Source organism: Elephas maximus, chromosome X (genome assembly GCF_024166365.1).
Source record: "Elephas maximus indicus isolate mEleMax1 chromosome X, mEleMax1 primary haplotype, whole genome shotgun sequence".
Lineage (NCBI taxonomy): Eukaryota > Metazoa > Chordata > Mammalia > Proboscidea > Elephantidae > Elephas > Elephas maximus.
In genome coordinates, this window is record NC_064846.1 from 98,317,403 (window position 1) to 98,335,985 (window position 18,583).

At 41.5% G+C, this 18,583-nt stretch overlaps 1 protein-coding gene across 12 annotated transcripts in view; it reads right to left on the minus strand.

The window, feature by feature from the left end:
• Window positions 1-18,583, minus strand: part of TAF1 (TATA-box binding protein associated factor 1) — a 73,659-nt gene that overhangs the window by 43,834 nt on the left and 11,242 nt on the right. For all 12 annotated transcript variants that reach the window (XR_007515761.1, XM_049871595.1, XM_049871594.1 and 9 more), the window contains 11 exons: window positions 18,319-18,492; window positions 17,697-17,870; window positions 17,378-17,482; window positions 9,783-9,983; window positions 9,479-9,620; window positions 8,896-9,026; window positions 8,165-8,245; window positions 2,884-3,033; window positions 2,595-2,714; window positions 2,135-2,310; window positions 1,244-1,422 (listed from right to left, as the gene is read on the minus strand). Coding sequence is in view for 11 of the 12 variants with exons in the window: in XM_049871595.1 (XP_049727552.1) it covers window positions 1,244-1,422; window positions 2,135-2,310; window positions 2,595-2,714; window positions 2,884-3,033; window positions 8,165-8,245; window positions 8,896-9,026; window positions 9,479-9,620; window positions 9,783-9,983; window positions 17,378-17,482; window positions 17,697-17,870; window positions 18,319-18,492 (1,633 nt within the window). In the remaining variant the exon portion in view is untranslated. The remainder of the gene's footprint in view (window positions 1-1,243; window positions 1,423-2,134; window positions 2,311-2,594; window positions 2,715-2,883; window positions 3,034-8,164; window positions 8,246-8,895; window positions 9,027-9,478; window positions 9,621-9,782; window positions 9,984-17,377; window positions 17,483-17,696; window positions 17,871-18,318; window positions 18,493-18,583) is intronic.

The following is an 18,583-nucleotide window of genomic DNA, read 5'->3' on the forward strand; positions in this document are numbered from 1 at the left end:
GGTCAGCAGAAAAGAGAAAGACCCTCAGCGAGGTGGACTGACACAGTGGCTACAGCAATGAGCTCAAGCATAACAATGACTGTAAGGATGGCGCAGGACAGGGCAGTGTTTTGGTCTGTTGTGCATAGGGTCGCTATGAGTCGGAACCGACCTGACGGCACCTAACAACAACATGCGTCTCAAACTTTAACACGAGTAGGAATCACCTCGGGATCCTGTTAAAAGGCACAATCTAATTTAGTACGTCTTGGGTGAGGCCTGAGATCCTGCATTTCTAACAAGCTCCCAGGAGACACAGATACTGCTGCTGGCCCAGGACCACACTTGGAATGGCAAGGACTTAGAAGACCATATTGGTGGAAGGGCTACATCACAATATTTTTACGAAGTAGTCAGAACAACAAAATTACATAAAGCTTTTATGGAGAAGGGAAAACACAGGAAAAACTACTGTGAAGGAGCATAGTCACGTGAATCTCCATCTTAATCCCTTATCCACTCTCTCAGTATCTATACCCAAAATTTCAACTACCTGCTTGACATCTATACTCGGAATTGTCATGGGGACCTCAAACTCAACATGTCTCAAACTCCACATATTACATGTTCCCTTCTTAAACCTGCTTCTTTAAAATTTCCTGCTTTAATAATTAATGGTACAGCCACATTTCTAGTAACATCGAAGTAAAATCTTAAGGTCACCTTGATTTTCCCTCTTTTCTCACTCCTAATGTCTATATCACAGCCCAGTTCAGACCTTCATCATCATCCCTACCCCAAACTTTGGCAGTTTTTAGTTAGTAATTTTTAATTATTTTTAGGGTCTAAGATTCCTTTGAAAATCTCTGGAAGCCATGAAAATGCACATTTGCACAGAATTTCACATGTAATTTAGGGGGTTCAAGGACAAACCCTCAAATTCATTTATGGATTCCACATTAAAAACCCTTACCTTCTAGGATGAATAACCAGAAAGCTTATTTAAGTACAGCACTGATAGCCCTGGCCTGGCCAGGCACCAGATACAAACTAGAGGCAGTAGTAGATTGGCAGCATGTCTTCAATTTGCCCTCCCAGACAAAGCCAGACTTCAATTTGCAAAAATCTATCTTATCTACGGGTTTCTCTATACTCATTCCCTACTTCTGCTCTTTCCAGCTTTGCCTCCATAGTATGCAATTATTTTCACATTCCTTTTTCGATCCTCCTCTTTCTTGTTTGTCTGACAAGCCACTACCCTCACCCAGTAGCATCCGCTGCAGTTCCTTCCGCTCCTGTTCCTCCCGTTCACGTGACAGCTGAGAACTGGTTTTCTTGTTCTGCAACATGTTCTCGATGTTCTTTCCCATTTCTTCAAAGTCACTGTCTTCAGCTGAGCTGCTATCTGTGTCAGTTGATAAGACTTCGGTTGATGACAAAACCCTAAAGAGAAACACCAATGTTGAAATCAGGGAAAATTTATTATAAAAAGTGTACTATGAGCTAAATAAATATGGTCGCAGGCAACAGTAGGAAATTGGGAAATCAATCTTAAGAGAAATACCCATTTACTTTAGAGTGACAGAAATGCTTTGGAACTAGCTAGAGGGGGCTGGCTGTACAACACTGTGAATGTACTAAATACTACTGAATTGTTCTAATGGTTAATTTTGCTACATGAATCTCACGTCAGTGAATTTTTTTTTTAGAAAAAAGAATACACAGAAACTACTGAGACATGGAATCCTTAACAGAAAAACTCTATAAAGTTTTTCTCAATATTCAGTCAACAAGTTTGAAAAACTGCAGCAACTACTTCATAATTCCTGGTCAGCACACTGGTCACTTTTAATAGTACATTATCATCCTCCCACCACTAAGCTGTCAGAAAAACCCTATCTGTCACTACTGTTCCTGCTGGCCACAAGAGTTGCCATGGAACCTAGGCCTGGCCTCTCTTACCTTTCAAAACCTTTGCCAAGCTGCTCTGAAGACAGTGGTACTGTAGCAGTATTATGATGAACAGATACCACCCTGAACTCTCAAGATACCTGACCATCTAATCACATTTTTAGGTAACCTCCTTTTCACTATACAAGCATCTGTACCCCTCCCCTTTTTAGCCTGGATTTTCTGAAGCACTAAAACAACACACTTGTTCTGTAGGTCAAAGATGCGCTGACATTCCTCTTTGTAACGCTCTTGATGCTCAGCCACAGAAAACCTTGATCCCCGGGCAAATTTACTCATGGGCCCCTCTCCAGAGCGGGCCTGTTCTGTTGACATTGTGCGTACCACATCAATTACTTCCCAGCGGGACAATTTTTTAATCTACAAGACAGATACGTACACATATTCACAACTCACTCAGGGATTTTGAAAGACGAAAAAAGCACAGCATTAGACATCTAAACCAAAAAAAAAAAAAAAATCACCTCAAAGCAGGTTAAACAGAGAGCTTTCAGAAAGCTAACTCCTAAAAAAAGTATCTAAGACCCAGTCTACTACAACCTAACTTACAAAATTCTCCAATGGTTTCACACTTCTCTCAACTAGCCTTTCCCTCTGTATGCAAAGCCTCTAAGAGCCTCTAAATTTTTCTCTTCTACACCCACCTCTTCCTCAGGCACACCAAATTTACGTAGAAGCTGCTTGGCATTTTTCAGAGAAAGGCGACGGAGGTCTGCATCTGTTCCTGTCACTGTCTTCTTCACTGGCTGAGGCTCCTTATCATCCTGCCTCAAACAAAAACATGTGAGAATCTTAATAAGCTGCACTCTTTATGGCAGGCACCTTAGTCATCCTGCCAACCTAATCACTTTCCGGGTTCCCCAGTCCTTCTCCCTAGCCCCCATTTCCTCCTCCCTTGATTTTCTCCTTCTAGAAATTCATAGCCAATCTCACCTTCTGCTGTGTTGGCTTGTTTGGAATCTTCACATAGGAGAAACCTTCACCACAACCTGTAGGATCTGCCACTCCAGTCACCTCCAGGAGACACTTCCCCTTCATGGCAGCAATGAAAGCCCTTGTGGTATTCCAAGGAGCAGTTCGAACCTGAAGTACAGAAAAGGATTCTTAGGGCTACAGGAAACATTTGTTGTATGTCTAGCCATTACCCACAAGGGCAGAACAATTAAAATAATGTACAATTTAATGCTTTCTTAAACCGGCTACATAAAGTTGCCCAGTACTCAGCTTGCTGCTCTCTTCTATGTTACTTATATCATGGTGTTAAATAAGGGTCAAGAGCTCAGCCAACCAGGCAAGAAGGAAGATGTGGACCAATGGTACTTTTCAGGCCCATACACCTTGGGCTTCACTAGGAATTCTCAAAGGCAATGTTGTTCCCACTCTAACAATGGTCAAGAGATAAGTTAGTCTGATGACTGTATATGACTGTCCAATTGCTCAAATGGTTTCTTTAAAATGACCTACATGCTCTCATAACAGATAATATGCATGCTTTCAAATCACTGGTTCCAACCCCGGCAGCACTAAACCAAAGTCCATTACACCTCTGCCACTAGTTTGGTCAAAGGAGCCCTGGTAGTGCAATGGTTAAGCATTTCGCTACTAACTGAGAAGCTGGTCGTTCAAATCCACCCGCAGCTCTGCAGCAGGAAAGACCTGGCGATCTGCTGATAAAGATTATAGCCTGGGGGAGGATTTGGGAAAGATGGCATAAACAGACCATCATTCCAACCCTTCCCCATATACACAATAAGGAAATGGTGCTTGACTTTGAGGGACTCTGAATCAGGAAGCAGAGGAAAGCAGTGGGAAACTGCAGACAGGCTAAAAATCAACAAATCAACAAGAAGTTGCACACAGTAGGAAAATTCACTTCTCCCGCTGTCCCTGCCCTTCCCCTAGCGACACAGCCCACCAGCTGCTGTGAACTGGGGAAGTGGCCCCAACACACACAAAAAAAAAACACTGCTTCCCTAACTACCACTTGCAACACTGCCGGTTGCAAGCCTACTATGAATTACTAAGGCCCCTACAGTGGAGTCTGCTCCCATAGTCAACATTCTACCTGACTCCCTGCGAACCCTATAGCTCAAGCCTCTGAAACCAAAAGGGCAAACCTCGCAGGGAAACAGTTTGGGTCTGTTGGCTCCCCGTCCTGGTCAGTGCTGAGGACTGCTCGCTGAGGCTGATGTGTTCAGAAAGCAGGCATCTTGAGTGGAGGCTACACCCACTGCCGACATACTACAGGGTGGGGAGGGGGGCTGTCACAGCAACAAGGCAGACCTCCCTGGGGATCGGTTCAGAGTGTGACAACCCTTTCCCTACCCAGACACTGTTACCTGCAAGACTGCTGTGAATTGCTACAGGAGGCCCCTGCAGTGGAGTCTGTTTCCAAAGTCAGCATTCTACATGCCTCCCGTGTACTCCATAGTTCAAGCCTCTGAGGGTCAAACCTCCCTGAGGGTCAATTTGGGTTAGTCTGCCCCCATTTCTGGTTACCATGAAGGACTGCTGACTGAGGCTGCTGTGTGCTAGAAAGCAGGAATCTTGAGCGAAGGCTACCTTCACAGCCAACATCTACTTGGGTTTCTCTGATAACAAAAAGGCAGACCTCTACGGGGATCTGACCAGAGCATGACACCCCTCTCCCAACAGGTTAACTGCTGGTTGCCAGACTGTTGCAAACTGTAAAAAAAGGCCCCCACAGTGGAGTCTGTTCCCATCATCAACACTCTACCTGCCTCTCTGTGCACCCCATACCTCAGGCCTCTGAAACCAAGAGGACAGACCTCCCTGGGGGGTCAGTTTGGGTCTGTCTGCTCCACCTTCTGGTCAGTGCTGAAGACTGTTGACCAAGGCTGCTGTGTGCTACTGAGCAGGCATCTTGAGTAAAGACTATACCAACAACCTATATATTACAAGGCAGACGTATCAACAAGGCAGACCTCCCCAGGGGTTTGTTTGGAGCATGAACAACCCTTCCTCCACCCAGTAACTGCTGGCTGCTGGACTACTATGAGCATCTACAGAAGGTTACCTACAGTGGAGCTAGGAGGCAGGTCACCTAAGTAGAGACTGGTCCCACAACCACCACAGGGCTGCTAGGGCTTCTGAAACCAACAGGACAGATATCTTGGAGGTACTTCTGGGGAGAGGCAGCACCTCCTCCTCCTGAAACAGAAGAAAGTCTACCTGTGCTTCTCCTGAATGCCAGCTCAGATACAAGCAGCCCCCACGGAGTGAGGAAGAAAGCCTCGGGAAAACCCAGAGGGTAATACCCAGCCCCGAAAGGATCTATCTAAGTGTGGGTTTAACAACTAAAAACGTGGCTGCAGAAACAAAAAAGGGACAGGAGTAATAAGCAGAGAGAAAAAGGACTGCGCCCCCTGGTGTCTTTGAGAGACAATGAAGTTTGAAAACCGAGACCTGGAACTTTCCAATCCTAATTTAAAGCAGGAAGGGAGAAGGAGCTATTCCAGAGAGAAATAGGAAAGGTAAGCAAACACCTAAGGCTCTGCCTCCCTAAGAGTTTTTTGCAGAAAGCAATGCGGGCAAAAACATCAAATACGGGGGAAAATTGAGAAAGTTAACACCCTTGAAAATTCTAATGCCCCTACAAAACATCATGACATATACAAAAGAAAGAGAAACGATGGCCCATCCAAATAAACATGACAAAAGGAGTGAAAATGCATCTAGGGAAGATCAAATAATAAAAAAAAATGGGAAAATATGATACAACGTTAAACATAATTAAAAGGCTTGAAGAAAAACATACACAAAGAGCTAAAAGAAATATGGCAAGGAGGCAGGGCCAAGATGGCGGGATATGTCAGAGACTTCCTCTGGTCCCTCTTACAATAAAGACCTAAAAACACAAATCAATCGATTACATATGACAATTGAGTCCTGAACAACAAAGGCAAAGCTGAGGAATCGGACTGAGTGGCGGGGGAAGGAGAGACAGTACAGGAGTAGCAAGATGTTGCCAGACCTGAGCCAGCAGGAATTGGCACCCTGCAGGCCAGGATTCGCTGGCGCCAGCGGTGACACAAGCAGAGGCATTCAGGACGTGTTTTCCACATCAGGAGAGATCAAGCAGCGAAGACCCTACTCATGTCCGCAATCAGTGAAAAGCGGTGCTCAGTTGGCAAAATATAAGTACATGCGTCTAACCTACTGTGTGGATAAAAAAACATACCTTTGGAAAAATTCTCGCTCCCACTTACCTGCCCCCTTCCTACTCTGCACTGGGTCTGAACCGGTTTCAGTGAGTACCACAGTCCCAGGGCCATTTTAGCCTTGGAGAGGAAATTAACAAACAGGGAAAAAACAATCTGCCAGTTCCCCTAAGCTGGGAACACAGGGCAGAAACAGCACCTTTGCCTATGCACAGGCATAAAGGGTCCACGGATTCTGAATGCCTTTCACCACTACACAGACCTGTGCGGGCCCATTTCAACAGCATACGCCCTCATAGCACAGTACAGCAGGGAATATATCTGAAGTCTAACTTCAACTGTTTTGGCTATGTGGTGGAGAGGCAGATTCGTGATACCTGACACCGCTCTGCCTATTACGCAGGGTCCTCACTTACCCACATCAGGGGCCTGAAGACTAGTGGTTCCACCCACACTACCTAGCCACCTGAGACAGGGGTCAAAGAGTAAGTGATTCCTCCCAGTCCTTACAACCAACAGCACTGGATGCCCATAGAGAACAGGGACACGATTTCCTCCCCGACACTCAGGGGTGCTTGTCAGTTCCCTACCTTGCTCAGCGTGTGAACCCCTACTACAGCCAGATACTTGTGCCAACAGCAATCGCCCCTGCTTGTCTAAGACTGTAGGTGAGAGCCTGTACCATACACTTGATGAGTGACTACCTGGACACCTGAGCTGAATCCATACAAAAAAAGTAAAAGGACTCCTGGGTTCACATACCTAGTAACAGCTCTAACCACCTGTTGACAGGATGTTTGAACTTCAAAGGCACCAATAATCAAACTAGCTCATTCATACAGCCTATTAGGGCATACGAAAACAAAACGAGAAGAGAAGACACAGTAAGCACGCACAAAATAAATACAAGAACTTATTGATGGCTCCAAGACAACGGTTAATATCAAATCACATAAAGAGGCATATCATGATGGTTTCAGCAAGCTCCCAAAACAAAGATTCAAGAAATCTTCCTGATTAAGATAATTTCTTGGAATTACCAGAGACACAATACAAAAGATTAATATACAGAACTCTTCAAAAGATCAGGAAGGAAATCAGGCAAAATAAAGAAAACACCAAGGAACACACAGCAAAAACATTAGAGAAATGTAAGAAGAGCATAATGACAAATTTAATAGGCTGCAAGAATCCACAGAGAAACACCAAACAGAAATCCAAAAGATTAACAATAAACTTTCAGAATTTCACAACTCAATAGAAAGTCATAGGAACAGAATTGAAGAAATGGAAGTCAGAATTAGTGAGAATGAAGATAAAGCACTTGACAACAATATATTTAAGGAAAATTCAAATAAAAGAATTTAATAAGCAAAGAAACTCTAAGAATTATGTGGGACTCTATCAAGAGTAACAACCTATGAGTGATTGCACTACCAGAACGGGGAGGATAACAGAAAACACACAGAGAATTGTTAGAGATTTGTTGGCAGAAAAATTCCCTGATACTGTGAAAGATGAGACAATATCTATTCAAGATGTTCATCGAACCCCCACAAGGCAGATCCCAAATGAAAGTCACCAAGACATATAATGAAACTTACCAAAGATAAAAAGAATTTTAAGAGCACCTAGGGATAAAAGAAAAGTCAACTACAAAAGGACACTCAATAAGGCTAAAATTGGACTACTCCTCAAAAAACATGCAGGCAAGAAGGCAATAGGATGACATACATAAAGCCAAGAGGGAAAAAAAGTTGCCAGCTTAGAATTATATATCTAGCAAAACTGTCTCTCAAATATGATGGGTGAAATTGCGACATTTACAAATAAACTAAGATACTTTTGGGGGTGATGGATATGCTCATTATCGTGTTGTCAGGGTTTCACAAATATATACGCCTGTCAAAAATAGCAAATAATACACTTTAAATATGCACAGCTTATTGTATGTCAATCATATCTTAATAAGGCTGTTTTTTAAAAAAAAGGATAAATGGGGTATGCTTATAAAAAATTAGTGTAAGCCTTACCTCATCATCTATCTTCATCTGAAAATCTTCCTCATTTTCTTCTTCTGGGGCAAAAAAGGACTTCTCACCATAGCCAGCATCCTGGGAGAAGACAAAAAAAAAAAAAAACCCATCCATAAATCAATCGAAAAGCATAAGTTTTACTGTGTACCAAGTACAGAATATCAAAGCATATTCTGCATAATGAATCTCTAAAGTCATCTCTTAGGCTATTAGAAGATACTAGCTGATAGATGGATAATGAGGGCCCATAAGAAAGCTAAAAAGAGATACTTAATAATTCAGACTCATTAACTCAGTGGGACAGTCCTATACTGTCCTACTCTAGCTGGACCAGTCCTATTTTGGCCTGATAAGGGTACCATACTTCTCTAAATCACACTTCCAACATCATCTTCTCTGTCCACCTAGGAGGACGTGGGAACTGACAAACACGTACCCTGCTTACGTGTATGTCTTACAGAGAAGAAAAACTAAAATCCCCACCCAGATGGATGAGCAATCATTTTCAAAGTAAAACAATATGCCCCAACTCCCTCATTAAATCTTCCCACTGATACTTGATTACGCTGTCATTTTCCAGAACTGATGTACACAGAGAATACCTCACACTGTTTGAATTTTTTAATAACTGGTAATAATCCAGTAGCCATCATCTGTTAAGTCAGTGAGGAGACTCTTCTCTCCCGTGTCTCATTGGCATAGGCAGTGGCTAAGTGGAGGGTGTTCACCTTCAGTCGCTGTTCTGCAGCTATCATACTATAATAAGCACAGCACTGCTCTGGAGACACCATAGCTCTGATCTCCTCTTCAGTTGGTAAACGAAAATCAGACTTCAACACCCACCAGTTTGAGTCCATCCCTGGAAAAGATACAGGAAGGGAAAATGAAATTGTTCTACGGTCCTAACACTCATTGACAGCAAAAGAGATAACAAACCAAGACTGAACCAGGCGATGCCCTAGAAGAGAACAGGCCTAGCCATAGTTACATGACTGTCTGGCCAAGACAGCCCCTGCTACTAGGCTTCCTACATCTCACGTAAGACATCTCTCTTAGAATTCAGCATTAGGAAAAACTTGGTTTACCATGAGAAAATCTGGTATAGGACTTCCTTTCCAACAACCACACTGAATTTCCTGGCAGCCAAAATCAAAAAAGCAATCATGGCCTCCATAATTAGAAGATTCATTACTTTCTCCTTTCAATGATCATCTATTCGTTTTATTAGCCGTATGCTTATCCTTTACTTAAAGCCAACATAATTTTTTTCTTGCAAAGAGAGAGGACAAATAACCAGACACAACTGATAACCTGTGCGTTTGAAGTCAGCGCAGAGCTTTAGCCTCTTCCGGATGCTGCTTTCTGAATGGGATGGAAAGGCTTTTTTAATATCTTCCATTCGAATCCGCCGTGGCCGATCTTTACTCTTCCAGAAGAGGCGGTAAATAAAAACCTGCGCAACAAACCAAATGCATTTCATTTGGCAAAGGATAAAGGTCTACACCAGGGCCCCTTCTTCTAAGCCACAATGTGCTGTGATCGTTCCTGTTGTGCCCCCAAATTCACATACCCTTTTATGTGCACCCTGACTCCCTCCCTACCCATCCATCCTTACCTGCAGAAAGTCTCGAATGTGTGTATTGGCTCTTTTGGAGTTGGGCCCAGGAACCTCAAACAAGGGACACTGCTGGCCAACCACAAAAATATCCACTAGTTCCCGAATATAGTAACCCTGTCTTGTCCGAATGATCAGGAAGTCACTTTCCGGCATCTTATGAAGATAAATTGGGGCACGGAAAAGGTTGTTCTCAAATGCCTAACGAGAGTAAAAACACGTAAAAATTATATATGAAGAAGCCCTAGGAAATTCAGTCTCTGAAGAGAAAGGACAATCAAGCTTGTTTGCTCTCCCTCCTCGTATGACCTAGGCAGTAACATAAATAAATTATAATATGGAACAGAAAACAGGGTTAGAAAGACAACTCCTACCTAAGAGTCAGTAATGGAGAAACTACAGGATTCGTAATGCGCTGACACCAGCTCTGCCACTCAATGTATGACATCAAACAAGTAATTTAACGTCTCTGAGCTTAATTTTCCCCGTCTATAAAATGGAGATGTTTAAAATGGTATACGTCACAGGACTGTTATGAAAATTATATATGAAAATCACTTTATAAACTAACAAATACTAAACTATTACCACAGACCCCTACATAGCCCCTGACACACGATTTACTGGTGGTGTTAGTTGCTGTTGGGTTGGCTTCAACTCATTGGGACCCCATGTAAAAAACAGAACTGTCTGCTTCTGTACCATCTTCATGCTCATTGGTATATTTGAGACCACTGTTGTACCTATTTTGTCAATCCATCTCATTGAGGGTTTCCCTCATTTTCACTGGCACTCTATTAAAACAGGATGCCTTTTTCCAGCGAATGCAGTAGAGGTGAGATCAAAACATTTGTTAAGTAAGTGAATTCAAACAAACTAAACCTTAAAGGATGGAAAAAAACATACCCAGCAAACAACAATCAAAAAAGAGCAGGAATAGCAATATTAATTTTGGACAAAATAGGCTTTAAAGTTAAATCTACCACAAAGAATAAGGAAGGACAGTATATAATGATTAAAGGGACAATATTTTTTTTATACCAGGAGAATATAGTAAATACTTATGCACCCAATGACAGGGCTGCAAGATACATAAAACGAACTCTAACAGCACTGAAGAGTGAGATAGACAGCTCCACAATTATAGTAGAAGACTTCAACACGCCACTTTCGGTGAAGGACAGAACATCCAGAAAGAAGCTCAATAAAGACACAGAAGATCTAAATGTCAATCAAACAACTCGACCTTACAGACATATACAGAACACTCCACCCAACAGCAGCCAAGTATACTTTTTTTCTAGTGCACACGGAACATTCTCTAGAATAGACCACATATTAGGTCATAAAGCAAACCTTAGCAGAATCCAAAACATCAAAATATTACAAAGAATCTTCTCTGGCAATAAGGCCATAGACGTAGAAATCAGTAACAGAAAAAGCAGGGAAAAGAAATCAAACACTTGGAAACTGAAAAATACCCTGCTCAAAAAAGACTGGATTATAGAAGACATGAAGGATGGAATAAAGAAATTCACAGAATCCAATGAGAATGAAAACACTTCCTATCAGAACTTTTGGGACACAGCAAAAGCAGTGTTCAGTGGTCAATTAATTTCAATAAATGCACACATACAAAAAGAAGGGCCCAAATCAAAGAATTATCCCTACGACTTACACAAAGAGAAAAAGAGCAACAAAAGAAACCCTCACGCACTAGAAAAATGGAAACAATAAAAATTAGAGCAGAACTAAATGGAACAGAAAAACTGAAAGAGTTAACAAGACCAAAAGCTGGTTCTCTGAAAAAATTAACAAAATTGATATACCACAGGCCAAACTGACAGAAGAAAAACAGGACTGACAAAAGAAAAGCAGGAGAGGAAGCAAATAATCCAAATAAGAAATGAGATGGGCGATATTACAACAGACCCAACTGAAACTAAAAGAATCGTAACAGGTTACTACGAAAAATCGTACTCTAACAAATTTGAAAACCTAGAAGAAATGGATGAATTCCTAGAAACACACTACCTACCTGAACTAACACAAACAGAGGTAGAACAACTAAATAGACCCATAACAAAAGAGGAGATTGAAAAGGTAATCAAAAAACTCCCAACAAAAAAAAAAACCCTGGCCCTGATGGCCTCACTGGAGAGTTCTACCAAACCTTCAGAGAAGCATTAACACCACTACTACTAAAGCTATTTCAAAGCATAGGAAAGGATGGAATACTCTCAAACCCATTCTATGAAGCCAGCATATCCCTGATACCAAACCCAGGTAAAGACACCACAAAAAAAAAAAATTACAGACCTATATCTCGCATGAACTTAGATGCAAAAATCCTCAAGAAAATCCTAGCCAACGGAATTCAACAACATATCAAAAAAAAAAATGGAAACCCTGGTGGCACAGTGGTTAAGTGCTAGGGCTGCTAACCAAAAGGTCGGCAGTTCGAATCCGCCAGGCGCTCCTTGGAAACTCTATGGGGCAGTTCTACTCTGTCCTATAGGGTCGCTATGAGTCGGAATCGACTCGACGGCAGTGGGTGTGGTTTTGGTTTATCAAAAAAAAAATAATTCACCATGACCAGGTATGCAGGGATCGTTCAACATCAGAAAAACAATTAATGTAATCCATCATATAAATAAAACAACATACAGGAACTACATGATTTTATCAATTGATGCAGAAAAGGGATCTGACAAAGCTCAACGTCCATTCATGATAAAAACTCTCGGCAAAACAGAAATAGAAGGAAAATTCCTCAGCATAATAAAGGGCATTTATACAAAGCCAACAGCCAACATCATCCTAAATAGAGAGAGTCTGAAGGCATTCCCCTTGAGATTGGGAACCAGACAAGGATGCCCTTTATCACCACTCTTACTCAACACTGTGCTGGAGGTCCTAGCCAGTGCAATTAGGCTAGTTAAAGAAATAAAAGGCATCCAGATTGGTAAGGAAGAAATAAAAGTATCTTTATTTCCAGATGACATGGTTTTAGACACAGAAAACTCTAAAGAATCCTCAAGAAAACTACTGAAACTAACAGAAAAGTTCAGCAGAGTATCAGAATACAAGATAAACATACAAAAATTAGTTGGATTCGTCTATGCCAACAAAAAGAACATCGAAGAGGAAATCAATTCAATACCATTTACAGTAGCCCCCAAGAAGATATAATACTTAGAAATAAATCTTACCGAAGATGTAAAAGACCTACACATAGAAAACTACAAAATACTACTGCAAGAAACCAAAAGAGACCTACATAAGTGGAAAAACATACCTTGCTCATGGATAGGAAGACTTCACATTGTAAAAATGTCTATTCTACCAAAATCCATCTATAGATACAATGCAATTCCGATCCAAAGTCCAACTTCATATGGAAGGGCAAGAAGCCCCGGATAAGAAAGCATTACTGAAAAAGAAGAACAAAGTGGGAGGCCTCATCGTACCTGATTTTAGAACCTATTATACCGCCACAGTGGTTAAAACAGGCTGGTATTGGTACAACAACAGATATATAGACCAATGGAACAGAATTGAGAATCCAGACATAAATCCATCCACATATGAGCAGCTGATATTTGACAAAGGCCCAAAGTCAGTTAAATGGGGGGAAAGACAGTCTTTTCAACAAATGGTGCTGGCATAACTGGATATCCATCTGCAAAAACATGAAACAAGACCCATACCTCACGCCATGCATAAAAACTAACTCAAAATGGATCAAAGACCTAAATATAAAATCTAAAACAATAAAAAATCATGGAAGAAAAAATAGGGACAACGCTAGGAGCCCTAATACATGGCATAAACAGTATACAAAACATTACTAACAATGCAGAAGAGAAACCAGGTAACTGGGAGCTCCTAAAAATCAAACACCTATGCTCATCCAAAGACTTCACCAACAGAGTAAAAACATTACCTACAGACCGGGAAAAAGTTTTTAGCTATGGCATTTCCGATGAGCGCCTGATCTCTAAAATCTACATGATACTGCAAAATCTCAACCACAAAAAGACAAATAACCCAAATAAAAACTAGGCAAAGGATATAGACAGACACTTCACCGAAGAAGACATTCAGGTAGCTAACAGATACGTGAGGAAATGCTAACGATCATTAGCCATTAGAGAAATGCAAATCAAAACTACAATGAGATTCCATGTCACGCCAACAAGGCTGGCATTAATCCAAAACACAAAAAATAAGAAATGTTGGAGAGGCTGTGGAGAGACTGGAACACTTCTACACTGATGGTGGGAATGTAAAATGGTACAAACCACTCTGGAAATAGATTTGGCGCTTCCTTAAAAAACTAGAACTAGAACTACCATACGATCCCATTCCTTGGAATATATCCTAGAGAAATAAGAGCCTTTACCGGAACATATATATGCACACCCATGTTCACTGCAGCACTGTGTACTACAGCAAAAAGACGAAAGCAACCCAGATGCCCATTAATGGATGAATGGATAAATAAATTATGGTATTAAGCACTGATAAAGAACGTGAAACATTTCGTAACATACAGGAATCTGGAAGGCATTATGCTGAGTGAAATTAGTCAGTTGCAGGAGGACAAATATTGTATAAGACCGCTATTATAAAAACTCTAGAAAGTTTAAACAGAGAAGAAAATATTCTTTGATGGTTACGAGAGGGGGGAGGGAGTGAGCAAAGGAGAGGGGTATTCACTAATTAGATAGCAGATGAGAACTATTTTAGGTGAAGGGGAAGACAACACAATACAGAAGAGGTCAGCATAACTGGACTAAATCAAAAGCAAAGAAGTTTCCTGAATAAACTAAACACTTCAAAGGCCAGCATGGGGGGGCAGGGGTTTGGGGACCATGGTTTCAGGGGACATCTAAGTCAATGGGCATAATAAAATCTATGAAGAAAACATTCTGCATCCCACTTTGGAGAGGGGCATCTGGGGTCTTAAACGCTAGCAAGCGGCCATCTCAGATGGACCAATTACTCTCAACCCACCTGAAGCAAAGGAGAATGAACACCAAAGACACAAGGTAATTATGAGCCCAAGAGGCCGAAAGGGCCTCATTAGCCTGAGACCAGAAGAATTAGATGGTGCCTGGTCACAACCGATGACTGCCCTGACAGGGAATACAACAGAGAACCCGAGGGAGCAGGAGAGCAGTCGGATGCAGACTCCAAATTCTCTTAAGAAGACCAGACTTAATGGTCTGACTGAGACTAGAAGGACCCCGGAGGTCATGGTCCCCAGATCTTCTGTTAGCCCAAGACAGGAAGCATTCCCAAAGCCAACTCTTCATAGGGACTGGACTGGACTATGGGATAAAAAATGATACTGAGCCCACTTTGAAATGTGGCGTCTGGGGTCTTAAATGCTAACAAGCGGCCATCTAAGATGCAGCAATTGGTCTCAACCCACCTGGAGCAAAGGAAAATGAAGAACACCAAGGCCACACGACAACTAAGAGCCCAAGAGACAGAAAGGGCCACATGAACCAGAGACCTACATCATCCTGAGACCAGAAGAACTAGTTGGTGCCCGGCCACAATCGATGACTGCCCTGACAGGGAGCACAGCAGAGGACCCCTGAGGGAGCAGGAGATCAGTGGGATACAGACCCCAAATTCTCATAAAAAGACCAAACTTAATGGTCTGACTGAGACTAGAGGAATCCCAGCGGCCATGGTCCCCAGACCTTCTGTTGGCACAGGACAGGAACCATCCCTGAAGACAACTCATCAGACATGAAAGGGACTGGTCAGCGGGTGGGAAAGAGACGCTGATGAAGAGTGAGCTAATTATATCAGGTGGACACTTGAGATTGTGTTCGCAACTTTTGTCTGGAGGGGGATGGGAGGATAGAGAGAGAGGGAAGCTGGCAAAATTGTCACGAAAGGAGAGACTGAAAGGGCTGACTCAAGAGGGGGAGAGCAAGTGGGAGTAGGGAGTGAGATGTATGTAAACTTACATGTGACAGACTGATTGGATTTGTAAACGTTCACTTGAAGCTTAATAAAAGTTAATAAAAAAAAATGATACTGAGGAAGAATGAGCTTCTTAAATCTAGTAGACACATGAGACTATGTTGGCATCTCCTGTCTGAAGGAGAGATGAGAGGGCAAAGGGGGTCAGAAGCTGGCCAAATGGACACGAAAAGAGAGAGTAGAGGCAAGGAGTGTGCTGTCTCATTAGGGGGAGAGCAATTAGGAGCATACAATTAAGATGTTTGTAAATTTTTCCATGAGAGCCCAACTTGATTTGTAAACTCTCACTTAAAGCACAGTAAAAATTAAAAAATAATAAATATGTGAATTAATTAAAAAATAAATAAAAACAGAAAGCAATGAGGTAGGATGTATGCTAGAGAGAAAAGACTAGAGAGGGCAGGACAGAAACATTTGAGTTAGTTGAAGTAGCAGCCAGATGGGGATCAACAAGAAGCCTGTGACAGTAAGTCTTCTCAGAACAAAAGAGTAGACAGAAGAAGGGAGGATCTTCACTGCATGGGTGCGGAAAGGAAGTTCTAAATGTAAAACATGTAAGAAAAAGAACTACAGAAGATAGAAAAAGAACTTCAGGAGACTACCAAAGTAGCCATAAAACAAGCGGATGGATTGATAGAAAACCTCAACAGAAAGTTACACGGAGAGGAAATGCGAGGAACAGTATAAAGATGATGCTCAAAATCGTGGGAAATAGACTGTAGATTTAAAACCCAAATCAAACCAGTTGCCAACTCATGGCAACCCCATGTTTTCAGAGAACTGCACTCCGTAAGTTTCTCAAGGCGGTGACCTTTCAGAAGCAGATTGCCAGGCCTTTCTTCTGAAGTGCCTCTGGGTGGATTCAAACCATCAACAATTCAGTTAGTAGCTTAGCGCTTAACCGTGTGTGCCACCTCTCCCCAAAAAAAGGTTTTGCAGATACTTTAGGAAAATAAACAAGAGTGGAATAAACCAAGTATGAGAGTAGGAAAATGGTTAAGATTGTCAAGAAAAATAAAATGGACAAAAGACAAAGCAGGAAGAGTGCTAGAGATTGCCCTGTTATCACTGATGGATATCTGTACTTTCCTTGGCAAAAATACATAAAAGCCAAGTTACCCTATATACCCCTTTATACCCATCAGAACAAAGGAGAAACAAAGAGCATTACACTATGGTTAGGGACTGGAGATGGCACACTGCAGGTGTGGATCAATACTCAAAAATGACCACAACTTTGCAATTTTACACATGAACAAAGTATAGTCATTCAGAAATTAACTACAGAAAATAATTAATTCCAGGTTGACTTCCTTATGTCACCCATGTATTTCTGGGCTTCTTACCAGTGAGCATCTCAAAAAGCTATTTTAAATTTAGCCTAAGAATAACACAATTAAAAGCCAATTTTAAGAAAAAAGATTATTTTAAAACATTTCAAATACAGTTATCATTTTTGGATTATACTGATTTCCCCCATATTTGATGTATGTCCACTATCTCATTCAACTGGTTCTTTCTGTACTGAGCAGAGCTCCTTATCTGTCAATTTCATTAGGAAAGAGTTTTAACAAGAAAGAATTCCTCACCTGCAGTAATTGGCCAGGATGGAGGGAGCCCAGGAAAGGAGATGTATGGCAGTAAACGGTTTCCCCATATTTGCAATCTGGAGCTCCAGGATCCTTCCCAGGTTTCTATGAAGAGGACAGCAAGACCCAGTTACTATCACAGAATATAATTAATAAGCCTACACAAAATATTCCATGAGCATGGCACTTTACTAGTATGACTACCAAAAAATATTTTTCTCCCAAGAAATTCATAGTATAGAAAAAAGTACATACTCACACTGATATCACTGGGTATCTAACTACATCAATAACGAAGACTTTCTGAGGAGAGACTCACCCGTTTATAGTAGTTTTTTATCTTGGTTGCCATGCCGACCTGCATCATTAAGGGTCCATTTTCCTCACTGTATTCTGCAAGAATAAGATCTCCATCTTTGCCCGTGAGGTCCTGAGGTGTGCGCATAAAAAACATCTCTCCACCACCTGAAGCTTGCCTCTCTTGTTCTCTCATCTGTCCAGAACAAGAACACAGTTCAGTTCATGACAGGGCAATAATTACACTCACTGATGGCCATCCATTCTAAGGGAAACACACCAAAAAAAAGCTTCTTCCTTGTTTTTCAATTTCATTATGAAAATTTTCAAACACAGAGCTGAAAGACTAGTACTACGAACACCTATTAAGCCAATACCTAAAAACAACTTTTTCATTTATATTTTGCCAGTTTATAGATCTTGCTAGACCATTTTCGAAAGCTGTGGTCATAATACTTTACCCCTAAGTATTTTCTCATACATCTTTTTAACAGTAAGGACATTCTCCTAAACTACGTTATATAGTATTTAAAAAAATAAACAATAATTTCCTAATATTATCTAATACTCAGTCCATTTCCCCAATTTGTACCCCACTATCTTTTTATAGACATTTTTCTTTCCATACCAGGATTCACTCATACCTTGGCCTTTTTTTTGATGTGTTTTAACAAAGGTTGGACTGAGTGGGGACCTGGCTGAGATAGCGTCCCAAAGGAATACTTTTTCAGAGGTGGGCGATGGAACTGCCGAAGTTTGATGGGCCCCATGTGAGTGGGAAAGAAGGGCTGCCGCAATTCCACAGCAGGAATGGAATGCTAAAAACAGGAAATATAAAGGTTCAGATTAAATACTACTCCCAGCCTAGGCAAAATTAACCACATCCTTCATCAGAAGCAATGAGTTCCC